The sequence below is a fragment of the Onychomys torridus genome, chromosome 21 (genome assembly GCF_903995425.1).
Source record: "Onychomys torridus chromosome 21, mOncTor1.1, whole genome shotgun sequence".
NCBI lineage: Eukaryota > Metazoa > Chordata > Mammalia > Rodentia > Cricetidae > Onychomys > Onychomys torridus.
Window position 1 is genome coordinate 17,876,615 of NC_050463.1, and position 26,986 is coordinate 17,903,600.

The following is a 26,986-nucleotide window of genomic DNA, read 5'->3' on the forward strand; positions in this document are numbered from 1 at the left end:
TCAATCACATCACATACATGTATTAAAATGTCACAGTGGAACTCACTGATTTGTGTAATTGATACATGTTTATACAAACAGCAAAAGAGAGCCTTTAGGGCTTGCAGGTCAGTTAGTCTAGCTGAATCTGCATGTTCTAGGTTCAGAGTGAGAGCCTGTCTCAAAGGTGGAGAGCAATTGCAAAACGCACTTCAAGGTGATCTCTGGCACACTCTGGCTTCTCCTCTGGGTGTGGATCAAAGTTTGCCTCACAGGAGAACCCCATACTCTCTATCTACGCTCTAGCCTCAGGTCCAGATTTCCTCTTCACACTGATGTATTCTGAGCTGCATGTGATCAAAGGGGACCAGGCTCACATGCCTTGAAGATATTATTAAAATATCTCAGGTTGTTTGGCTGTACTTGTCTTGATTTTTTTTTTAAATGTTTTTGTAGGCAAGCAACAGACTGCTGTAGATTAATAGAAGTGACCCACCAAAGGTCCACAGGTTCTCTATAGAGAAGCAACCAAAGGTTCATCCTGAGCCTGGGGGAACCTGGAGACAAGGTTTCTACTGACAATGATAAGGTACCCACATGTTTACTGAAGTCATCTTGGGGCTCACAGAACTTCTCAGGTCTAAAAAGATCCTCCCACTGTGATGCTTAGCTTCTCCAAAACAAAACAACTGATGTCCGTTCACCACCGCCTTGATGTTGACATCAAGAAGAGAGCTGTCATAGCAGAAGCTCAGCATGAAGCGCCTGCCAGAGACAGAACTATCTCCAGCCACCGCCTGAAGGAGAAGGAGCACCTGACAGAAGAGGTGCAATGTTGAGCTACTTTCATCCCAAGAGCCTGCGCCTCCCCAGCCTGCCCATGCTGCAAGCCTGGAAGGCTTCCTGGTGGAAGGTTGCATCCTACCCAACTCCCTGTGAGCTACAGTTCAGCCCTCCCAACACCTCAGGTAATTCCTAGTGCAGGCAGGTGATAAGCACAGGCCTGAACTCTTGCACGCATAAACTTCAGCCCAACCCGGACCCATCCTCCCCTCTGCCCCACCTTCGATGATTAGTGATAACCATGCCCAGCAGACCAGCAGCTGGGAAGGAGCAAGGTTAGATGGCGTAAATGGCAACCCAACCTGGATATGCACCACTAAGTTTTCCCCAAAACGGACTTTGAAACTTGTCAGACCGGTTTAAAATTAGCTAATGCCCAGGAGAATCATTTATTAAATGCATCTGGGATGATTCATTGAGATCCACTCCAGTTCTGAAATGATAAACGGCAGTGAGAATGACTGTATTTATCTCCCCGAAAGAGGACACAAATGCTCTTACCGCCCTCCAGTAAAAGACGAGATAAAGAAAGCAAGTAAAGACTTAAAACCAGCGTATTATCCACGGGAGGGAAAAGAGGGCTAAGAAGAACTAAGGCTCAAGCTGAGATGCCAAGCGACTCCTGGAGTCTCCTGGCCCAAGGAAACATTTGCTAGCAAGGAGACTGCTTAATGTATGCTCATCCTAGCCCTGCTTTATTTTGCAACTTGTAATGTTTTGGACTGTACTGTGTACTTGTAATTGACAGTGGAGTCCAGTCTCCAGGATTTGCCTGCCTTCCCTGGGCTTGGCCAACCTCATCATAATTTACCTTTCCTTTTTCCTTCTCTGACGTAAAGCACCAGGTTAAAAATCAGGTATGTAGATGACTGAAGGCAAGTGGAAATCGAAATACTAGACAGGTGAATCATGGGTAACACATTGTGCAAGCATGAGGATCTGAGTTCGGATCTCCACTCCCACATAGAAAAGCCAGGTAGTGCAGGCTTGTAACCTCAGCACTGAATAGAGCAGAAATAAGTGGATCCTGGGCATCCACTGGCCAGACAATCTAGGTAGAAAAGGGAGCTCCAGGTTCAGTAAAAGACCCCCATTTAAGATAATAAGGAGGGAAATGATAAAGGTGCCTGAAGGTGACCTCTGACCTACACACACACACATACACACACACACACACACACACACACACACACACACGCATAGGTGTGTGCACCTGCACGTACACACGCACGTACACACAAACATGCACTGGTGGTGGGGGGGGGAAATAATCTAACACACATACCAAAAAAAATCTTATTACCAAAGATCATTACTTCTCTCATTCATTTCCCAGACTGGAAGTCCAGTGTCTGCTTTACTTTGACCTTCGAGGTCATCAGGAAGACCTAGCCAACTACCTGTGCCTGTTGAAGGTAAGGGCTTTTGATGGTAACCTACTACTGCTGACCTGACACCCACAGATTCATGCATTGGCCTTGACCAGAGACACTTATTTTTGCAGTAGAGGCCATTACAGAAAGACACAACTGGTTAACTGCAGAGAACAACTTACCATGAGGTGTCCAGCCCCAGCTGATCCATCAATAACCCAACCCTTACACCTACTGTTCAGGCAACATTGTAGAAGAAGGACACAAAGACTCTAAGTCTGAGGGCCAAGACATCTGCCGTAAGACAGTGTCTTCCATATACTACAGAGACGCTGCACCCATGACATCTCAACAATACAGTCACCTAAACATGACTTGCACAATGACAACACCAGTGGACATGCCAACACACATGGGAGGAAATCTCACAAGGCCCCATCCTTAGATGAAGAGCTACAGACAACTAGTATCTGCTGACAGAATCAGTCTTCTCTGAGGACAAGTCCCTGCCTGATAAATTATCCAATCCTAAGAAACCAGCCCTAAAAACACATAAAAGCAACATGAGATGGGATCAGCAGGCTGTGTTTATATATATATATATATGTGTATATACACATATAGAGATATAATAATAATTGAATAAGAGGTCATGAACTGGAGAGGGGCCTGGGAGGAGCTGGAGAGGAGAATAGAAATGATACACAGTACTCATGTATAAAATTTTCAAAAAAAGAAAGAAAGAAAAAATGAGGCTTGAAATAAAGCCAAAGGTCAAAGAAAGAAAAGAAGGGAAGGGGGGGTTACAGATGGGGGGAGGGCAGAATGGGGAGGGACCCTGAATTGTCGAGGCCAGCAGGCCAGCAGAGCGGACACTGCTGTGGACTCTCTCTTTCTCTAGCTCCAACATTTGCTTTTCCTCTTCCATTTGATTTTCCAACAGGAAGCTAGAATTTTCTTTTTCCTTGGCTTCCAATCTGAGCTCTGGGCAGAGCCATAAAATTCCTCAGTCATTTATGGCCTGCTTTTCCTTTATAGTGGAAAAGTGCTAAGCCCTCAGATTTAAATGTGATGTAATCAAGAAATGTGTCCATAAAGCAGTTAGCTGGAGCCTGACCCAGCATTCAAGAGTTTATGTAAAGACCCTCCAGCACTTGATAGAATGTGGTCTCAGTCAGAGCCCTGTCACGGGTGAGGACCTGGTTCAAGAGTCTCCTGAACACTCTTTACCTGTCATGGATATGTGCCAACAATGCACCCTGGGAGAAAGAATACTTGTTCTCCTAAATGCTTCTAAAACACCAGCCTCAGGGGCTGGACAGATGGCTCAGCATTTAAGAGCACTGGCTGCTCTTCCAGAGGATCCATGTTCAATTCCCAGCACCTACACAGTGGCTCATAACCATCTGTACCTCCAGTTCCAGGGAATGTGACACCTCCATGGGGCCAGGCATTCATGTGATGCACAGATATCCACACGGGCAAAACACCCATACACACATAATGTCAATGTCAGCCTGGGACAGAGCCATGCACCTCACTGTGCGTGAGTGTCCCAGCCACAGGAAGGAGGGAATCCCAGATGAGCCCTGGGAAACAATAAAGCACCAAAACCTAAAGTCAGTCTCCAAGTCAGCCCCAAGGACCATGTCCACATCTCTGCAGCCAAATGCTGAGATCCACCTTCACTGCAGAGCTTGAATGATGCCTGGCTCAGCCCATGTCATTCTATAGGAACAGTCTCCAGAAGGGCAGAATTGGCTTTGCTTTATAAATGTCACTGCCCATAGACCAAGCAAGAATGAACTCCTAGAATATCATTAAGTCCTGCTGGTCAGGACTCTGCCCACACTATTTTCATATATAAACAATTACACAATCTGATCTTCTTTCTTTTCCTTAGGCTCAGGTGCCTACAACTGATCAGGCTGCATGACGAAACAAGTTTGAAAACATTGCTCACATCCCAGTCATCTGTGGAAAGCAGAAATCAGAGGCAGGCTGTGCAAAGTCCTGCAGGGTGCTGAGCTTCTCAACCCACCACCTGCCTGTCTAACTTGAGTGTACCCTGAGCATTAACTGTGTCTGTCGCATCAACCCCTTTGACTATGTGGGACACAATCTGGGGACCCTGATCCAGGGGAACTGTTGCAACTCAGACCAAGGAAATCAAGCCAAGACCAAGCATGATAGACTAGGCCTTTAAATCCCAGCACATGGGAGGTAAGGGTAGGTCTTTGAGTTCAAGGCCAGCCTGATCTACATAGCGAGTTCTGGACAGTCAGGGACGCTGTCTCAAAAAACAAACAAACAAAGAAACAACAAAAAAAGAATCAAGTCATTCCAATGGGCTGATGGAATCACAAACAATGAACATCCCCAGATTACTTCACAAAATTCTGGAAGCAGCGAGGACAAAAGAGACTAAGGAAAAGCCAACCTAAGAAAGTCAAGCAACACCAAACCCCAATCCCCCACTAGCTAGTTTTAACCACCCTTCTCACATAGAGAAACCAACCACTCATGGGCCGGCAAAGTGGTTACTGCAACCAAGAGGACAAGTTTCAAGTTCGGTCAGTGCAGAGGGTAGACACTCAGGCCCGCCTCAGCCAAGGTTGAGCAACGGATTGAAAGAACAAGTGAAAGTGCTAGCGTACTAAACCTTCTGGAAAAACGTCAGTAGCATTAACTCACCACCAATAAACTCGGGTAGATGGAAAGATGAATGATGGATAAGGATGGACGGATGGGTGGTAAATGCGGGTGGATGGATGGGTGATGGATACGGTGTATTATAACATGACAATCACCCCACTAGGGATCAGGAAACCTATTCTTTCACATCCACAGTTACTAGATCCTTTTTTTTTTACTTTGATCAAACCACTTAACCTCCAAGCTATTTGTTCCATTTATAAATGAGTAGTTAATGAATATCTGACACTAGACAGTGGAGTTCTTTTTCATTTTCAGTTGGAAGGAAAATGATGTATGGGAGTTACCCACACATGGCTGTCCATAAGAGAGATAAAAGGGATAATGAAGAAGGGAAAGGGAAAGCAAGGAGAGAAGGCATTGTGAATACAGCTTCCACATAGAACTGAATAGTGATAATCCATGCACAATAGCTCTGATATCAGTAGCTCTGGAGCCAGGTCCTGACTACCTAGGCATGTGCAGTTAATATCCCCTATTAACTACATATTGTTATCCTAAAATCCAAAAGATCTGGGTGCTGGTCCATCTGCCTCAGCCACCAAGTCATCCCATCATGTGCTTGCGTCTTGTTCTCAAGTGTCAAACTAGGACTGTAGATTTATTACTGTGGTGGTGTGAGTAAGAACGGCCCATATATTTGAACGCTTAGTCACCAGGGAGTGGAACTCTTTGACAGGATTAGAAGGATTAGGAGGCGTGGCCTTGTTGTAGGAAGTGTGTCACTGGGAGTGGGCTTTGAGGTTTTCATAAGCCCACACCCAGGCTAGTGTTCCTCTCTCTCTCTCTCTCTCTCTCTCTCTCTCTCTCTCTCTCTCTCTCTCTCTCCCCCTATCAATAAGGGTGTATCTCTTAACTCCTTCTCCAGCACTGTGCATGTCTCTCTGTTAGCATGCTTCCTGCCATGATGACAACGGACTAAGTCTCTGAAGCTATAAGCAAGCCCCCAATAAATGCTTTCCTTTATAAGAGCTGCCGTGGTCATGGTGTCTCTTCACAGCAACAGAGCATTCACTAAGACAACTACTCCACTAGTTTGAAGGGAAAAAATAAGAAGAGAACATGCATATTGTTAAACAAATGCATAAACATTGTGTAGTCTCACAATGGAGGAGGCCAAAAACACCACATTCTCTGAAGTCTCTGTACAATAATCAGAAGAGGCAGAGCTGTCCTAGGCTGGCTGGGATGCAGCCAGTGCTGGGAAAACCCACCATCTACTACGGGCCATGAACACTAAACTCTCTAATCTGGATACCAATGGCTCCTAGGAACCCAGAGGCGCCACTATCTGGACTTCAAATGCCACTTGCAAGGACTTCAAGAGATGGGGGCTCTTGGAAAACAGAAGGTTTTGGTTCACTGGGGGCATGTCTGCATCCTTAGCTGTTACAGATCCAGTCCTGAAGAGGAGGCAGGCAAAGAAGCATAAGGGTCCATGCATGCACATCTGATCCATCCCCACCCAATCGTTAGGACCAAAGTCAATGTCAACCCCTCTGGGAAGCCTTTCTTTGTCTCTCCCTGGACAATCTTAACACGTCATCCTTTATAGAACTCTTTGAGCGCCAAAATGGGGGTGCTGAGTGCAGGGACCCCCTCTTCTTTATTTTCTCACCTCTACCTCGCTCACCTTAAAGTAGGCTGGGTGAGAAAGTCTTCTAGGACACGGTCTTTTTTTTTTTTTTTTTTTTTTTTTTTTCTAAATTGGAACCAACAATAAGAAAGCAGAAGCTAGGGAGATGCCTTGCTGGGTAATGTACTTGTGCAAGCCTAAAGACCAGACTTCAAATCCCCAGAGTCTGTGTGAATGTCAGCCAGGTATGGTGGCTGCCTGTAATCCCAGCACCTAGGAGGCAGAAACGAAGGATCTCTAGAGCAAGGTGGCTAGCTAGACTAGCTGAGTAGGTGAATTCCAAGTTCAAGTGAGAGAAAAGCTCTTCTTCAACATAGAAGGTCGGGGAAGACCAAGGAAGATGTCTGGCATTGACCTCGGGTCTCCACATGCATTTGCACAGACACATATGTACACCAGCCCCTCATACACATACATCCCACATATGTGAATACATACACACATACACATGCAAAAAAAAAAAATCCTGCAGGGTTTAGAAATCAATACTTACCTGCCTACAAGGCATTGTAATAATGACTATAGCATTCTATTTTCATATTTAAAATTGCAATTTGAGATTTATTTAAATTTGAGCTGGAATGTCAGAAAGTGAGAGAGAAAAACCTATTTAGCATGCGCAAGATCCTAGGTTCAATTCCCAGGAGAGAGTGACAGCAAGTGAATGAGGAGAAAGTCTACATTTGGAAAGGAATAAATGAATGATGCTGAGTTCCCGAAAACCCAGATCCCATTAAAGAGGCACATACATTGTTAATCTTTCTGTGAAGAAGGCTACCTTGCCAGCAAAGACAAATGGGATCTGGATAGCTTACAGAGTATTAGTATAACATAAACAAGCATGTGTGCACATGCACTCGTGTACACACACACACACACACATACACACACACACACACACACATGCACACACACACGCATGCACGCACCACACACAAACATACTAGTACACATGCACCCCAATACTCAAAAACAGAATTTTAGTGTCTATTACAAGCATCTTAAGTTTTGAAGCTACTACTTGCCAAGAAGTACCTCTACTCACATCTTGTTCTTCCTGTGACCGATGATGTCTTTTCAAATGTGGACCCCACAACCCCTTGTGGGGGTCCCCGCTGTGCCATCCCTGTAACAGAACAGAGTAAGACCCAGCCCCCTTGCACTACAGAGAATAGAGCCCGGAGATGAGGCCAGAGCACCAGGCAGAGCTCAAGGGCACCCATCTGAGCTATAAACCTCCTTCATGGGGGCCTAACTTGCTCTCTAGGCACAGAGGCTTCCTCAGCCCAAGCCACAGCTGCAAATCCCCCCGCCAAGGGACAGACACGCGACTCCACCCCCACCCCCCACCCCTGCTTGTTTCGGAATCTTATCTGTCTTCCTCCCTTCTTCCCCTGAAATAGTCAGGCTCTACGGGCGCCTGCACACAGTCACGATAAGCAGTGATAAAGAGAAACTCTTAAAGAGCCATGTAGGGATAAGGAGGCTGAAACCATGTTCTCCTGCAGGGGTGGGGAGGGTGCCTTCTACAAGACCACTATCCTAGAAGTACATTTTAAATCTTCACCCCCAGCAATGGTATGCGTGATGTGGACAGTCAGGCTAAGAAACCAAAACGCTGATGAACCTGGGAAGTCTCTTGCTTCCATGCCCTCACTTATATACTTTGGATGAAGATATATCACTTCTCTCTCCAAGTCCCAAAGTGCCCCTCATTAGAATTTAGATGTGTGTGACACATTTTCTTCTTTCAAGGCTCTACAGGCCAGTGATGTGAGTAGACCCAATGTGGTTGTCCCACTTCACAACGGAGGAACTCGAAGCTGGGAGAGGTTAAGTCTCTTCCCAGAGGTCACAGCGCTCATTAGCAGCAGAGTCAGGCTGGCGAAAATAAACAAGCAGGCTGTGAATGCTGCACTCTGTGACTATATACTGGCCTATAAATGCTTGAAAGCGGGCAGCGAATGCAAACTTGGCAAACTGCAGCCATTTGCCATGCAACTCATTCTAACGAGAGCTACCATCTGTCTAAGAAGTAGCCCTCAGATGAAAGGCACCCCCTAAACCCACGCGACACTCAGACACAGAAATTCAGTCAAATGGCCTCCTTAACAACATAATCAGTCTCAAACCACAGAAGTCAAAATTTACATTTCACAATAGAGTCCTAATAACCAACATTTGTGTGTGCTTATCATCCGACAAGCATTTTCTAAGTACTCTGTATACACGATGCTATTTATTCCAAACAACACACTTAGCTATCACAGGCTTTGTGCTACAGATGAAGAAATAAAAGAGGTTATGCAATTGGTCCATAGGTCACGTCGCTGGTTCAGTGGCCAGGGAAGAAGGCAGAGATTAGAACTCCCGTCCTTCTGACGTAAACCCTGGCACTATGGTAACCGTGGAGTTACCTGCTTCGGCATGTGGCAGGCACTCTGCTGAGCCCTTCTCAACTTCTAAGTTTAAAAATATATACACATGAATAATTACAGTAGAGGAAAGTGTGTGGAGTGCAGTGGCACTCTGTGCCTTATGCTCCAGTTTTTAATGAACCAAATATGGCTTTAAGAATTTAGTTAGAGCTGGGATGTAGCCTGGTGGTCAAGCACTTGCCTAGCATACACGCAGCCCTGGGTTCTAGTCTTAGCACTGCAAACAGTAATGTTATTATTATAGTTGCCACTTTTAGGGTGATGCTAGATTCTAAATAAATGATTGAAATCACCCTTGCCCTTTTGAATTTTAAGGTGTGTATGTGTGTGTGTGTGTGTGTGTGTGTGTGTGTGTGTGTATGCTCACAAGCATCCAAATATAATTTTAATACCACATTCTAATTTCTTATGAAAGGTAGAAAAACACTTCAGCACGAATAACTAAAGAGCGTATAACTTAAGCAGCTGTACAAAATGTTTATCTAACCAATCCACATCTGTGCACAAGGCGGTACACCAAGTGATGGCACCAGACAGCAGGACTCTTCCAGTCAGAAATCTTCCCTGCCTCTCCTGGAGAGCAGGCAGGAAGCACCCCACCATAAATGGCCCGGCAGGAAGACTTCCCAACAGAGGCACAGACAGTGGATAGGCACTACCGTGATTCAAAAGAGTTGCAGCCAGGAGCTGTCCAGAAAGAGGGAGATGGGGGCTGGGGGTGCTCTAGGAATGGGGGTGTAGAAAGCAGAACAAAAGGAGGACCTGAAAGGCCAGGCTTCAGCAGGGAAGTTCCTGCTGGGAAGTCAAGGTGGCCACCAGCAGAGAAAGGAAGATGGTGTGTATCCCACAGGCCCTGGAGGGCTGGCCAGGTAAGGAGAATGGGGTGTGTTATGCGGACTGTGATAAGGATAACCCCTCATGCTGAGTGGGAAGGTCTATGCTACCACAATCCTACATAGATCTCACACAAGTCCCCTGGGTTCCTTAGAAGTAAACTAACAAATATACAATAACTAATCTCCAAAGCTTCTCCATGACTTAGTTCCCAGTCACCTGAACTCCAGTACAGTATTCTTTCTAAACTGATAACCAGTAGGGTCACCACGACCAGGCATTGCACACCACTGGGGATTGTCAGTGTGGGAGGAGAGGTGCAGGGTCCCATGGTAAATGACAGGATAAATCACTAATTGAGGCTCCCCCTTGGTGATGGTTGATATCTGTTATCAAATTGATAGGATCTAGAGTCATCTAGGACAACCTCTGGGCATGTCTATGAGGGAGTTTCTGAAGACACCCTGGTTGTGGGATGCAGCATCCTATGGGATGGGGTTCCAAACTAAATAAAAGGAGAAAGTGGGGTGGGCAGCAACATTCACCTCTCTCTGCCTCCTGACTCCAGACAATGTGACCAGCTGCCTCATGCTCCTGTCACCATGCTTCTTCCCATGCCATGGAGGACTGCTCTCAAACGATGAGCCAAAATAAACCCTTTCTTCCTTAAGTCTCTGTGGAGGTTAGTTTTCACTGTCAACGTAATCTAGAGTCACCAGGGAAGAGAGTGTCAATGTGGGCTCATCTATGGTAATTATCTTAATTACGTCCCTGGAGGTAGGAAGACCTTGAATGTTGGCTGCACCATTTCATAGGCTAGGCCTGGACTTGAAAAGCAGAAAGAGAGCTGAACACAAGCATCAGAGAATTAATGCAAGGCTCTCTGCTCTTGACAGTGGATACATTGTAACTAGCTTCCTCAACTTGCACTAGTTTTGACACCCTAGCCCCTGGGGTATCTGTAACCTGAGGACTGACTGTAACCTGAAACTGTGAACCACATAAACCCTTTCTCCTTTAAGTTGTGTTTGTCAGGAGTTTTTTTTTTTTTTTTTTTAAACACAGCAATAGGAAATGAAACCAAGACAGTTGCTCTTGTCATAACCACAAGAAAAGTAACCACTACACATCTGATGGCAGAGATGACCGCTGTGATTTTACAGACTATGGAAGGGAGCTGCCAAGCAAAAACATCTCTTCACTTTGATTACTGCTAGAATTATATTTAAAAAAGCTAATGTCCCTCCTTTGTCCTCAGAGGAACAAGATGCCAAGCATGACACTCCATTCCTGCTCATGGCCATGCTTACATAGCTGCTAGGACTGTAAGGAATAGATAGACTCAAAACACCACTATAAAAATAGAAGGCCCCAGCTACATTTTATTTCCAGGTGAACATGGATACTTTTTTAGTATAAGTATGCCACCCATAATATTTAGGACACATCTTTGGTTTTAAAAAAAAAAAAAATGATACGCTGTTTATCTGAAATTCATATTAACTGAGCATCCTGTATTTCATTTGGAATCTGGGCTCAGGGTGGCTGCAAGGAAAAAAAAAGATGGATATTTCAGGGCAGCAAAAGGACACAAAGGAAGGTGCTCATGGCTGCCAGAGAACACCTGAGAAAAACACCTTAAGGAAGGAAGGGTTTACTTTGGCTCACAGTTGGAGGAAACGGTCATCCTGGCAGAGGAGCTATGGTAGCTGGAACCTGAGGCAACCAGTCACATGGCATAGTGAGGAGGCATGGAGTAAGGTGCTCAGCTCACTTTCTCCTTCTCTTCTGTCTGGGACCCCAGCTCCTGGAATGGTGCTGCCGACATTTAGGGGTGGATCTCTTTACCTCTTTACCTTTCTAAGGTAGAAGAGAGAAATTCCCTCACAGTTATGTCCAGAAGTTTGTGTCCCACGTGTTTCCAGACCCTGTCAGGTTGACAACATTAACCATCGCAGACTGTTTTTATCTGCTTCTAGATTTGGTGCTCAGGATGCAGCTCGGTGGTAAAGCACTGGCTTGATATTTATGAGGCAAAGGATGGGTTGTTCTCAGGGACTCATCAGCAGGGCAGGCATAGAGATATTTCTTAAATGCCCAAGTACGGTCATGTAACTTTATCTAATTTAACTCTTACTACAACAACAATAGCTAAGAAGACCCTTCTATAAACGAACAAGTTTCAAGAGGTTAAGACTTTCTCCATCTCACAAAAACACAAGAGCCAGGCTTCTTATTCCAGACCTCCTACCTCCGCCCTCCTACCCCAGACCTCCTATCCCCTACCCCCTACCTTCCTACTCCAGACCTCCTACCTCCACCCTCCCCAGACCTCCCACCCCAAACCTCCCACCCCAGACCTCCCACCCCAGACCTCCTGGACCTCCCACCCCCACCCTCCCACCCCAGACCTGTCCTTCCCCAGCCTCCTAGTCCTGATAAACCCTGAACACTTGGAAGGTAGGAAAGAACTTCATGTAGTTGAAAAGGAGAAGAATTACGAATGTCTAAGAATAATCATTTATGACAGTCAGAAGAGCAACTTGCCTTGTTGATTTCTGTCACTTACGGGCAATTATCTAAATGAAGTCCGAGCTTATGGATCAAAGCATCATAATAGAACTAAAAAAGAAACATCTAGTTCTTCAGAGGAGCATGGCCTGGCTATTTGATGTTTTGGTGTTGTCCATTTATTTGTTTGTTCTTATTTATTTACTTAGTTTTATATTTTAACTATGTAGCTTAGCATTTAAGTAATAGGTTTCACCAGGGTGTTTTGTTTCATTTTGTTTTATTTTATTGGCTGAGTTCTTTATTGAGACAACTTACACTGTAGCCTAGACTGGCTTGGAACCAGCAACATTCCTACCTCAGCTTCCCAAGTGCTGAGGTTAGAAGCACGGACCATCACCCTCTCTCCCTCTCCCGAAACTGGGTGGGACTCGTGCACGGCCAGGCCCAGCATTTGACATTGGGGTACTAGTGGAGCCAATCAGCTTCTAATGCCTTCACAATGAGCACTTCCCTGAGCTATCTCACCTCCCCAGCCCTGTTGGGGCCCTAAATAAAAGTCTCTGGCACACTAAGGTACATCTGACTTTGTAACATTTCCCAGCCTCTTTGATCACTGAGACCTGAAAACACCACAAGACTCCTACCCCTTAAAAGACAGTCTGACAAACACTGGTTGATGCTATGTTCCATCTCTAATGGCTGACGGGTGAGTCTCTCAGCCACCTGAAATGGTTGAAATAACCATCAATGCAGAAGGCAATGGCATAGAACCCTAGATCTTACATTGTAAAAAGTCTGCTTGCTTCTTGGTTTGTCTTTAGAATATCCCCGATGGTTCTACGGCTTGATAATACACAAAGAGAGATCATTTTAAATTTACGTTTTGTGGTCCTTGGACTCTAGGTAGAGAAGCAAGCTATGAAAAGTAGCGTGGTGGTCTTACAACAATGGAAAAGGATAGAGGGGGGGAAAACTGGGCAGTTTCCAGAGTAAGCAAGACAACTTTGGGGAAATGAAAGAGACAAAAAAGTATCAAGAGGCAGGTTGAGCAGAGTCAAAGCCCAAAATGCAGGGTTCGAGAAGTCGGTCAAGACCATGATCAGCAGGAGCCCAAAGAGCATCTGGCCATGCTAACCCCTGACTTCACATATGTGGAATGTAAGCGCAGTGCCCCTGATGGACAGGTATCATCTGACTCCTCCTCAGTCAATAAGTTTCCGGGAGAAAGAAAATGTCGGCCCACCCAGCCCTGCAGAGAGGTAGTATTGCCGCACTCACAAAGATCACACTAAGCACTTCCTCTCTGTTGTGAGTTTATACACCAGTGTATTTCTGATACTCCTTGATAAACACCGTGTCTCCTATTAGGCCATTTGCTCATATGACATGGTGCTCAGCACAGAAGGCATTCAATAAACATTCGCCCAATGGATGAAAGGAAAGCCAGAATAATAAATGACTACTCCACTCTGGCCACTGCTCAGCAGCTTCTGTGTGGCCCACTGCCTTAGTTAGGGTTTCTATTGCTGTGGAGAAACACCATGACCATGGCAACTCTTATAAAGGAAAACATTTCACTGAGGTGGTGGCTTACAGTTTCAGAGGTTCAATCCATTATCATCATGGTGGGACATGGTGGCAAGCAGGCAGACATGGTGCTGGAGACGTAGCTGAGAGTTTACCATCTTGCAGGCAAGAGGATGTGAACTGTGATGCTGCACAGTATCTTGAACATATATGAGAACTCAAAGCCTGTCTCCACAGTGCCTCATAGTGCCTCCTGTCTCCTAATAGTGCCACTCCCTTTGGGGGGCATTTTCTTTCAAACCACCACACCCACCATCTTCCTTTTCTGCTCAGCTGGTGAGTTTCTAAGAGTGCATCACGAGTCGACTGGATTACAGGATAGGCAGATGGGCGCTCCTACAAAACAGGCCTGGACTCCAGAGAGTCCATTGACTAACTAACTGGTGAGTGGGTTTCTCAGACTTCCTGAACAGCTCACGCTCTGGGGAGCCGTCAATGGGCGAGAAAGGACACTTCCCATTCACAAGACGCTTCTATCCACATGGGAAGGAGACTGGCACTAAGGATGTAGGTAATATCAAAGTATACTTCACCCCCCCAAAAAAATAATAAATTCTAGATTCACCCACCATTTTTTTTCCAAACTCTTCTTGAGTTGATTACATTGCTGGCCTTAAATACTTCCCAGGTGGCAAACTCAGTGCATGTATGCCTATGCTACCAAATAAAAGCATCTCCTCCTTCCCCCACCTCCCAAATGCTGGCTGGGGTTACAGGCACACATCGACACAGCTGGCTTAAAGGTGACCTCCACAGAGAGGGAGATAGGATGGGAAGATGGGAGGCAGGAGGTAATTCTGGCACTGGGGTTTGGTGGCAGGCTTGAGTTTCTCTTCTGGGCAGGATATTACAGAGTCCAAACCTGTTACCTCTGGAGTTTCTATTTTGTTTGGATAGGGGGTGAGTTACAACAACACAGTACGACCCTGTCCTCACAATTCTCTCAGCCCAGCAGAGGTTTTGGGCCATTTCCCATGGTTTCTGTCAGAAAACTAAATTTCAACCAGGTGCAGCCCTGCTGATTAACATATAATAGATTGTAATTACTTAACAAGCCCATATATACCCAGAGGAACTTGGAGAGAAATGCGTTTTGCCAAGTGAAGCTTTTATTTATGTAAAACAGTGCCGGCCTGCTCTGGAGTTCTGGAAGCTGCAGGTACATGCTTCAGTGGGCTCCATGAGTTCAGGGGCTGGTGTCTTGCCACTGCTAACTGCAAGAGGTTTGGGTTTTTTGGTTTGGTTTGGTTTGGTTTGGTTGTGTGTGTGTGTGTGTGTGTGTGTGTGTGTGTGTGTGTGTAGAACAACCCCGGAAAGAATTTAAAGCTGATTTTAAATTCTGCAAATAAGAACAAGTGGGGCCAGGTGGTGGTGGCGCATGTCTGTAATCCCAGCACTTGCGAGGCAGAGGCAGGTGGATCTCTGTGAGTTCAAGGCCAGCCTGGTCTACAGAGCTAGTCCAGGACAGGATCCAAAGCTACAGAGAAACCCTGTCTCGGAAAAAAAACAACAAAAACAAACAAACAAATTAAAAAAAAAAAAACAAGTGGGCTTTCTGTGTTTCCTCTTACCACAGCACCTTGTACAGGCCCTGGGTACCCAGTGGGTACACAGCTCCCACTTTGAGAAGCTTCAGACTCCATAGAAAGTCTTTGGTGTAGTGCAAATAACAGCACATTCTCCTGCCAGAACGTCTGCAAAGACTTCCGCGGAATTCTTCCTCCTCTCTTTCAACTGTCAAAGGGATTGTTTGTATAAACCCAGAAGCTAGTGCACCTCTCAACCCTCCCCAGAGAACCTTCCTTCTGCGGCAGATGGAGATCCATACAGAGATCCACACCAGGACTACTACATGCAGATAACATGAGACTGTGGAAAACTCAGCCTAATGGGCCAGCTACATCACCCCCTCTCCCTGCAAGGCTCAAGGACCATTCTGGAAGGAAGGAACGATTATGAATAGTCAAATGGAGTAGACCCCTACAGCGGAACGGTGGCTGTGACTACATGTATGGGACCTACAGATGATCAAGCAAGACAAAAGCCTGGCATGGATGGGGAGGACCTGCTGAAGACTCACCCCTAGCTGTGGTAATTGATGGCAGCTGGGGAGGGAAAGTCAGCTTTCCTGAGGGATGCAGCTACTAAGAGGTTGTCTATCTGCTAGTAGAGGGTTCTATATCCATGACCAGACAGCACTAAGTGGACTGAGAGAGTTTATAAACAGAATAAACATGAAATTGGGAAAGGAAGAGGAACATGGTGGGGTGGGTGGGAGAATCATTGGCGGGGAGGGAATTAGAGATGAATTTGATTAAAAAAAAACACATTATAGGCATGCATGAACTTCTCAAACAATAAAAAAAAAGGATATGGCAAAAGATATCCTCTCAAACGCTTGCCCTTCTGGTCTTCTCAAGCACGTGCCAAGCTCTCACGCTCCCCAGAGGCAGGAACTGTGCCACACATACCTTCAGCCTGACCAGCACCCCACTATCTACCACTGTGCCAAGCCAGGCCTGGTAGGTGAATGCATTTCTCCATTGGCATTCACCAATACACTAACTAGGTACTGATTGGGTTGCTGAAAGATGAAAATGAATAAAAACTTCTGTCTTAATAGAACTTCTGTCCTGATGTTAGACAAGATAAATAAGAAAAATTCGAAGCACAGGAGACAAAGATAAGGAAAAGGAACCATGTAAAGGGTGTATAAAGTGGAAAGGGAGAGATACAATCAAAGTACAATGACACACACACACATATACATGTATATATGTGTGTATGTGTATATATGTCATGATGAAACCCATTACTTTGTGTGTTGCCTTAAAGATTAATAAGCCTTTAAAACTAAAACAGTAAAATGTCTGGGAAAGCCAGGCATGGCAACTGTTCTCCCCATACTTGGAAGGCTAAAGCCAAAGAATTGAGGGCTTGTGACACAGTAAAGCTCAGTCTCAAAACAATAATCCAATGATAAAACAAAATCATAAATCCTGAAAGAGAGTGACAATTTGGATAAGACCTTTAGCAAAGACTTTCCTGGGAAAGTGGCATTTGAGTAAAGGTTTGATCCAGGAGGCTCTCTGTAGAAGAAACACTCAGGAAAACGAGAGAGAAATGAAGGAAGACCGAGGCGGGTTCGAGGTGAGTATGTCTAAGGCGACCATGGGCCCATGTGACAGAGACTCACAAACAAGGTGACAAGGAGTAGGCAATAAGCCAGGAGGTTCTCAAGGCCTGGCGGGTTGTCATACAGGAAGGAATTGGGTCCCCCCCCCCCCCCCGAGGGATTTTTTTTGACAAAGTTCAGGCAAGGGGGAACCAATTAGGGGACTATTGAGATAATCCAGACACAATGTAAGGGACTCAAGCCCAGGAAAGACATGGAAAATGGTAACACTTGGGATCTAGTCTCGCGGCAGACATGGCACATGCTGCTGCCATGGATTGGATACAGGGTGGAGGCGAATATGAGAGGCATCAAGGACAGCACCTCCTGGTTGATGGCCTAGGTCTACAAAGGTAGAGTTGACGTTACTTGAGCTGAGAAAAACTACCTTAGATTGGGGGGCAGGGATTAGGCATACAATACCACATGCATTGATTTTTAGATATACCATGCACAATCAAATGTCACGGTTGATAAGAAAAGCCTTCATATAAATTATGGAGTTGCAAGTTCAGTATGATCTAGAGATAGGATCTAAAGGTAACAGCGTTGAAAATGTGTTTAACTCCTCAAACTAAATAAGGCTGGTATAGTCAAACCAACATCAACTCGTAAATGCTCCTATTTCTGATCACTAATCATCCTCTGAAAATAATGAAACATTGTCCACAACAGCCATCCTTCCTAGGTCTTCCAAATCAATCTGATCACAAGTAATTAAATTGCTTTCAAAAGCTGGGGCACGATTGGCAATTGATAGCTGCTGATGGGAGGAGACTGGGTTTTTTTTTGTTTTTTGTTTTTAGGAATCTGGCGACTGGCTGGTCCACTATGCTCCAGTGGGTCCCCACACACCTAAGAGTAGGTGGGCAGCACAGACTGGGGTTGACGAGTTTTGAAAAATGAGGACACAAAGTTGGGTGGCTAAGGAAGGGGCTGGATCTGGGAGGAGTTGTGGAGATTAACATAATCAAAATACATTGGATATATAATTCTGAAAGAATTAATAAAAGAAAAAATTGTTAAGTATAAGTAGATTAAATTTATTTCTAGACTATCTAAGACTTTTCATGAAAACACATTCACAGAGCAAAGGAAAAATATCCTTCACTGGGCCATATGTTCATCTTTAATATGTTCATCTAAATCTGTAAACATAATTCTTCAGATATTAACAAAATTGCTGAAGCACAATATGCCCAGATCTTTCTCTGCGAGCTTCATGTAACTTCCTTACTTCATGCACACAACAACATTAAGAGGTGAGAATTATCATTTTCCCATTTTACAAACCAAGAAATAGGCATTCAGGGCTTAAGTCACATGTTCAAAGTCATAACGAGTAAGTGTCTGGGAAATACAGTGAGAACTCAATGACTCAATGGCAAGTGACCTGGGAAGCAAGAGAGTCTATGAGAGAGAGAGAGAGAGAGAGAGAACTAATGCTTGACTGCCATGAAGCAGGAGTCTGGATGTGCTAGCCCTAGACCAAGAACTAATGGAAAAAATAGTTATACAATACCCGATGTGCTGAGGGAAGCCATATTGAATTAGATGGATGGCAAGTATCGTAAGAATAGGGAAGGCATATACAAAGGGATCCTGGATGGACAGTTCCCAGCCCCATCGAGCCTTTCCGCTGAAAACTGTCAGAAATTCCCTAAGAGGATAGAGATATATCCTTGTGCAATGTACAAGGACCCCATCAGGAGAATATTTAACAGAGCCATGCCTGCAGAATCCACAAGGTTATCAGAATCAGAACAGCTAGGGGCTGGCCCCTGGCACCGGTGCTGTAAGAACCTCCCTCAACTGATTCTTGTTGACCAAGGGCAGAGCCAGTCCACTAGCCTACCCTTTCCAGTGCTAGGGGATTCAACAGGGCAATTATTAAACATTCTTTGAGTAGATAACTAAGGGCCAGGCATTGGTCCAAGCACACTGTGTGTATAAACTCAATTCCCCCACAACCACCATTTCAGGCAGATGATTTCACCATCATCCATTTTTTCTTAAACAGAGGAAGAAACCAAATTTCAGAAAGGTTAAATGGCTTGCTAAAGGTCATGGAAGAAATAGGTCACGGGGAAAGGTGGCCTTAAAATCCAAGCAGTCTAACCCCAGCATGGACCCTTCACAGCTGTCACAGTGAGCTTCAGCTGTCCCTTTGACATATCCAGGAAGAAGGACCTCTTCTCCATCAGATTGGCCTGTGGCATGTCTGTGGTGTATCTTCAAGATTGCTAACTGAAACAGGAGGACCCAGCCCACCATGAGAGGTGCCACTCCTGGGCTGGAGGTCCTGAGATAGATGAGAAAGTCAGCTGGGTACAAGCTGGAGGAAGCCAGCCAGTGTGACCAGTGTTCCTCCATGTTTCTGCTTTGGTTCCCACCTGGGGCTCTGACCTTGGCTTCCCTGGCTGATAGACTACAAATAAACCCTTTCCTCTCTGAATTGGTTTTGGTCAGAGTGGCTTATCCCAGCAACAGAAGGCAAACCAGGACAGGCTCTCTGGAGAACTGCCTCCCTCTCAAAGGATGGTGACATTCAGACATAGCCACTATATTATAAATATATCTGTGCCAGGCGTGGTGGCCCACACCTTTAATCTCCACACTCGGGAGGTGGGCAGACCTCTGAGTTAGAGTCCAGCCTGGTCTTCAGAGCAAGTTCCAGGACAACCAGGGCTACGAAGAGAAATCCTGTCTCTAAAAACCAATAAATATATCATAAATAAATGCACTTGTGACCAGATAAATCAAGGAAGTGGCACAAACCAAAGATTCTGCCAGCATAGCACAGCTGGTCAAAGAGAGAGCCGAGCTCAGTTTGTACATGATTGAAGCAATACATGAAGAAACCCAGAGCAAAGGGGCAACTGTCACTTACAGGCTGCCCTCAACGCCTTCTCCCTAGATTGTGTCCCCTAAGCCAAAGCCACCACATTCAGCCTTCATCCAACCTCTGTCTCAAACATGAATCCCAATATGTATGGTTGACACAATTATCCTTACAAGTCTTGTTTAAGAAATACGGGGCTAGGAGATGACTTAGGCAGTCCCGGGCTTGCTACACAACCCTGAGGACCCATGCAAAAGTCAGGTTCTGCCTCAGGGGCCTGGAATCCCAGCGACCTGATAGCTAACCAGAGCAGTGGAAACAAAGTTCCGGTTTAGTGAGGAGACTTTGTTGCAAAAGATAAAGGAGGGCCAAGGAAGATGGTTCAGCTGGGAAAGGTGCCTGCTGCTGAACCTGACTGTAAGTGTGATCCCTGGAACTTACAAGGTAGAAGGAGAAAACAGCTCCTGCAATGTGTCCTCTGATAAACACACACACACACACACACACACACACACACAGACACACACACACACACACACACACACACACACGTGTGAGTGCACGTAAGTGTGCATGCTAAGTAAATCAAAATAAGTAAAGGAAAAAAAATGTGGACACCAATAAAGAACGACATCCTGACATCAACCTCTGGAGCCCTTCTTCTGTTCACAATTCCTACTCTAGCTATATTTCTCAAAGCAAGCAACTCAAAAGACAGAGCACTAATGCAGATTCCTCACAATTGCCTCAAGCCACGGAATCAGGAGCTCTGAGGGGGGCAGAGCAGAGACTCTACCTTCCTGGTACCTTCCCCTAGTGACACCTATGCACACCTGAGTCAGTAGCATCTAGTTCGTCAAAAACTTAGCTCAGATCTGTCCTTCTCTTTGCCTCGAGCTGTGTTGACAGCAGGCAGCCCCCTTTGTCATCATAACCTGGAATGTCTATCTTCTTTGCTGTCTGGAGGGGAGTTCCCTCAGCCTGGGCTTCTCACATTCTAAAATCCACCCCAGTCTTCTCAACCCCCTGCTCTGGAGTTTCAGTGTTCAGCCCCACATCCCTAATGATGTCAAAAGGCACTGGGATGAGCTTCCTTTCTTTATATTCCACATTCATATTTATCTGAATTTCAACAAAGAAAATTAAACAAACTGAAACCATCGGATCCAAACGTGGGACTCTATAAGGCAAAGTGGGGCTTGGGAAAAGATTAGCACAAGGAAAAGAATCAGTTTGGGGTTTTTATTGTTTGAGGCTTGTTTTTTTTTTTTTTTAATATTAAATTATAGCTCAGTTGGTAGTGAATGAAAAGTCTTGAATTGGACAAACTTTGCTCTGCCTTGTCCTCAGCTCAGCCGTAATTATGCATTTCACAGCCCTGAACATTGGCGCTTTCCATGCCTTTCTGCCAGCGTTGCCCAAGCTTGGCACACCATGTCCTCTGCAGGTATGTCTTTGAACATGACCTACACTTTTACACTCAATGTGCATGCTGCCTTCTTCCAGGAGCCTTCCTGGATTCTCCCAACCCTCCTAGCACAGCCTGGTTTTGAACTTCCAACCTACTTTAGTACCACTCATTTGGAACCAAATGACCACGCCAGTGTCTATATGCAGCAGTTTAGTGTCCTTTCCCTAGAGAAATGCAAGCCCCTTGAGCATAACCTGTGGCCTCTTCTTTATCCCTGGGTTCCTTAAAATGGTCGAGTTGCTAGTAGGATTTGATCACATAAGAGGAACTCAGTGAACAGGTGAGTACAGAGCCAGCTGAGATATTCCACAGTAAAGAGAGGAGCAGCTGCTTTATGCTCTCCAAATGTTCTACACATCCGATTTCTTCAGGCCAGGTTTCAGAGCCATACCTACAAATGGACATGTCTCTTCATTTCTTCCAAGAGGGGAGCACAAAGGTTTGAGCGCAGGAAATTCTCCCTACAGCTGTGATGCTGTGGGGGTACTTGGGTGACAGACATGGGGAAGGTGGCCCTTTGGCACTTGTCTCTGTTTCCAGCCTGGTCATACGTGTTGCTGGGATCCCCATATTCATCTCAGAGAGCAGCCACAACATCCCTGAGTCAGAACCAGCTCCATGGTTTGATTCATTCTTTGGGCTGCTCTCGGTCTTGTTTTTAATCTGTCCAGTGCCTGTCATATCCAATTCACACTTGCTACAAGGCAGAAGAGATAATGATTTTGAAAGCACTTTACGTTATCGCACACAATAAAAATGTCAGGGCCACAGCATATGAATCTGCAGGGCTAATAAATAGCCTGGGAGGCCAGACAGGCTGTTCCCCACTGGGCAAACAGTGAGCAATAGGAGGTGAGGGATCAACCTCCAACCCACCTGTGCTCGCCATGCGACCTTGGGTACCCACTTAACTTCTCTGGAACTCAGTGTCCTTGTCTGGAAATTTTGCCTGTGCACTAGAAGATCTGGTCTAGAGCCAAATCCAGCATAAATGTAAGAGCCTTGGAGAATAGCTATCAAGCAATGAGCTAGATTGCACACTTCCCTAGAAGAGCTGAGGATCTCTGTGGGTAGCATCCTGTTCTGCCCTGCGTCTGGAGTAGACCCCCATTCAGTGTTACCAGAGACACTCTGAAGCAGCCTTCCAACTGGAACATGCATGTGGAAAACATGGACCTGCTGTTCACCTTCACTGTTCTCAGCCCACTGTTTATTCCTGCTTAGCACCTCCTGCAGATGCCCCACCTTCCTGCTACTCAAAGTGTTCTTCCCCTTTTTATGCAAAACCACAGATGCTTAACACTCAAGTCTGTTTCTGAAGTTAGTAATCCCCCCCCCCCCCGCCCCTTTGGGCATCACCATGGATAACAGTAAAATGACAGGGGGCCAGAAGGGAAGGAAAACTGAGTTCAGGATCCTACAGTTTGCCTGCTGTCTAACGTGGAAGGCACGGATCTCTTAGAGCTCCTCGACTCATGTGGTTTACTAGGCTTGCCCTAAGAGCCCTTTAGTAACCATGGTTCCCAGAAGGCTCTATCACAGCCGGGAGCATAAAGGAGCAGTTTCCCCCCGCCCCATTCCCCCTAAAACTCCCTGTCCTTGAAAAATACGTTTAAAAATATGCTGTAAAGTGATATGCCAAGGACATGTGCACCCTTCTGACCCCTGATATTCATGAAGTTATCTGTGTTTCCAGCAGAAAGTGATTCTTCTGCAACTCCTCAGTAGGCAGCAGAGACAGCTCTGTGCAAACCAAAGAATCTTGAAAATATAGTCATCCCATAGCAACACTTGCTCCAGATAGAAACATGCAACACATCTGAAGACAGAGCCATTCATTTCCTAATTTAACATTGTTTCTCCAAGAAGAGACCGGGTGGGGGAGGACTGCTTTCTCTCACCGTCCAAGTGCCAAGGTTGAATGCATTTGGTTGAAGGTATATGGGCAAGGCTTTTTTTTTTTTTTTTTTTTTTCAAATTCCTAATACTTGACAGTTATAATCAGTTAACAATTAACTCAATTTCAGAAATAGTGTTTGATCCTACAGTGTCTTGGCAATCAAACCATGGAAGCATGTCATCTTAAGATTCAGAGTCCTGACTTCCTATAATCACGAACAGAACCCTTTTTTAAAATACAGCATTCTAAATAGATGGGCAAAACTAGCTGGCCTGGTGTTTCTGGGACTCAAACCTTCTTCTTGTATGTCAGCAGACGAACTAACCAGTGATTTAGGAACAAGGGGGGCTTTCCACCAGAGGGATCTATAAAGCTACTCACTGGGCTACCTAGAACAACGCCAGGATGCACAAGAAACCTCCAGTCTGAGCCCCACGTGTCTCTCCAAGGACGGAGAGACTCACCCACACACAATCACTCAGCCAGCCCACCAGGCACAAGCAGAAGGTAGCAGGTGCCCTCCGCCAAGCTTTGCACCTGCGTTCTGGGGCTCTCCCAACTTGCAAGCCCCCTGTACTGCCCATTTTCCGGAGGGCACAGAGGGGCCAAGGGACAGTGCCCACTTGACACATCTCATATTTCTTATCCTAATGTGTATGTCTCTCCAGCTACGAAATGAAACGTGCCTCTTTAAGGAAATTCACACACACACACACACACACACACACACACACACACACACACACACACACACCCTTGAGCCCCATGACCAATCCTGAGGCAGCAAGTCTTTTCCTGGGACCCCGGGCTCCTGGACGTGGAGGGGCTGGACTCACCCAGTCCTCGAAGTGATGGCTCCCATTCTGCAGCAACTCCTCGAATTGGATGGTGCAGTTGGCCACGAAGTCGTCGTAGCCTATAGGAGCATCATGAAAGACAGCCAGCTCGATCTTGCGCCCATTGCACACATCAGTGACGAACTCATCGTGCCAGGCCGGGCTGTTGGTCTTCTGCTTGGTGGCTGTTTGGCCGATGCGCGAGTCGTCCACGTTGAGAGCAATGTAGGGGTCCAGAAGGAAAGTCTGTGGCCGGGGTCCCACTGCATGGCGTAGCGACCAGGCTGTGGGCTTCAAGCTCACGGCCTCGCAGATTTTGATCTTAAGAAGGCCATTGAACACTACCATGGTCGGGGCAGGGAACTGGAGCCGGGGTCACTCTGTCCGCCCCGAGGGCAGGAATGAAGAGCAGGCAGCAGGCGCGCTGGGAGCCTGGGGGACTCCTGGGTCCCCTCTCGCCCCACCCCACTCTCTCGTTACACCTTGTGGCGCTGCGCCCTGGCGCCGGCGATTCTCAGTGAGTGCATGTATTTCCTCGCCGGATTCCTAACGGAAAACAGGGAGGGGGGAGAGCTGGAGACGTCCGTTTTTGGAGCAAGTCTCTCCCCCCACCACCGGAGACACCTCCACGGGGGGAGACGAGCTGTCGCCTCCGCTGCAAGCCGCGGGGGCTGTCTCGCTGCTTCGCTGGTTCTCCGGGTCCGTGTGCGGAGAAGCAGGCGCCGCGCCCGGCGCTCACCTACCTTTCCGAAACATAATCCCCCGGCAATTTCGAGTCCCGGAGGGGGAGGGGGCGGCGGGACGGGGCGGGGACGAGAACCGGGGGCGCAGATTTCAACCCGGATCCTCTTCGCCCACCCAGCGCCTGCCTCGGACAGCGCGGGGCGGAGGGTGGACTGAAGGATGTGCAGTCTATCCGGAGGGATGCATGTCGAGAGGAAATGGTCCTCCCCGGAGCCAAATTTTTTAAAAATCCACAAGCCTCACAGTCAGCCGGGCCGCCGCCTCCTGGGCCAAGCAGTGGAGCACAGCAGCCGGCGATCGGGAGGCGCCCGGCTCCCGGGATCTCACATCCGCGCGGGCTCGGGAGGTAGAGGTGGCCGCCACTCGGGCTCGGGGCGCAGGCCGGCACCCGGCGGTGCGCAGCGCGGCGGCGGGGCAGGGACTGCGACTCGGCGCGGCCCCTCCTCCCGGCCGCCGGCGCCCGCCCGCCCGCCCGCCCGCCGCGCTCCCCGCGTCCGCGCTCTCGGCTGTCGCCGGCTCGCCGCCCGCCAGAGCACTCAGCCCGCGATCTCCTTCCCTTGATCGCCTCGCGAGCGATTCTCCCTCCCTCTAATGCAGGAAATGCGCAAAAGACGTCAGTCTGTGTGAGTGTGTGTGTGTGTGTGTGTGTGTGTGTGTGTGTGTGTGTGTGCACGCGCGCGCGCGCGCGCCACTGTTTGGGGAAATAGAAAGTTTTGCCGGTTGGGGGAGCAATACGGGAAAAGTGAGCTGAGCAGAAAACAGCAGCGAGCCGGCCAGCCCGGTCCGGTGGCAGCGACGCGCGAGGGAGCTGAGGGAGGACTCCGCCAGGGTCCCAGGAAGGTGGCGGCTGGGATCTGGGGGCGAGTGTCGCAGGCCGAATCTGTGCGCCTCTGGTCCGCACTGGGAGAGCCGGGTCTGCACCCAGAGAGCGGGGAGGCCGCGCATCTCTCGCTCACTCTGCTGCCAACACTATCTTTTAGAGCCGGGGCTGGAGGAATGGAGGGGGTCGCAATGTCCCAGAAGACTCAGCACCTTTCCCCACTCTGCCTGAACCGCGGCGGTCACCAGCCGCCCGCGGTAGAGCTGGCCTGTCTGTCACTCTGTCCCGGGATTCTCTACTGTGCCGCGGTGGGGGAGGGGGAGACCCGGACTGTTGAGCTCTTTTGCTGGGTGTGAGTTTTGAAACCTAATTTTCCTCTTCCTTTTCCTTGGGGAGATTTTCGCCTCTGGGGATCTGTCCCGGACTTGCTCCGATTGCAAGAACTTGTTGACAAGTGAAAGCCTGGTAGAACCCCGGCCCGGCTCGGTTCGAGTGTCTGTTTATTTCTCAAAGTGACTCCTCCTACACATGCGGGACCTCGCGTGTGCCCCTTAAGGGGACGAGGCTCGGATCCACGAGCTGACAGCGGGCGTCCGGGCTGCGGGAAAGCCAGCTGCGCCCTCCTGGGGGCCGGTGGCTGAATCCATGCTAATTTCCTCCATAACCTTTAAACTCTCTCTCTGGAAGCGGCGGCGGCGGCGGCTGGTCACGTGAGGCGAGCCCTAGGCTGCTGGGGAAGAATTTCCTCCGCCCGGGATCGGGACCCGGGAAGGCGGCGGGCGGGAGACAGCCCTGAGCCAAGGGGACTGGGTAGAACCTAGCAGGGCCGGGCGGAGTGCGCCAGGCCCCGGGAGCCGAACAGCGGGAACTTCCAGCCTGCGCCCGGGAAGGGGCTGGTCCAGCAGCTCCGGGCTGTGTGAGTGGAAAAAGAAAACCTCCGCCCTCACTCGTGTGCCAAGGCAAGTCCGGCTGTTTGTAGGGATCGTGAAAAGCTGGGTGTTTATCTGGCAACTCTGATAAGTGTAGACCAAAATGTACAAACTGCATCCCGTCCACTTTTTCCTCTGTGAAAAAGGGTTATCATTCCCTGTGGCTTAAAGACGAGGCAAGAGGCAGTCTCCAGGAACGCCATATCAAGTGCAGTACAATCCCCACCACCACCACCACCACCACCACCACCCCGGACACAAACACACACAGCTCAAGAGTTTCACTGGCATCTGGCAGATCTCCTCCCAAAATCGAAGCGTGCAGTCACGCCCCCCCCCCCCCCCGCCAT

General features: G+C 47.5%; 1 protein-coding gene across 2 annotated transcripts in view; it reads right to left on the reverse strand.

The window, feature by feature from the left end:
- The window catches only part of Prkce (protein kinase C epsilon), a 485,801-nt gene extending 460,277 nt beyond the window's left edge, over window positions 1–25,524 (reverse strand). For both annotated transcript variants that reach the window (XM_036170614.1, XM_036170615.1), the window contains exon 1: window positions 24,144–25,524. In XM_036170614.1, coding sequence (XP_036026507.1) covers window positions 24,144–24,491 — 348 coding nt within the window. In that variant the 5' untranslated portion in view covers window positions 24,492–25,524. The remainder of the gene's footprint in view (window positions 1–24,143) is intronic.
- Between the last annotated feature and the right edge of the window lie 1,462 nt (window positions 25,525–26,986).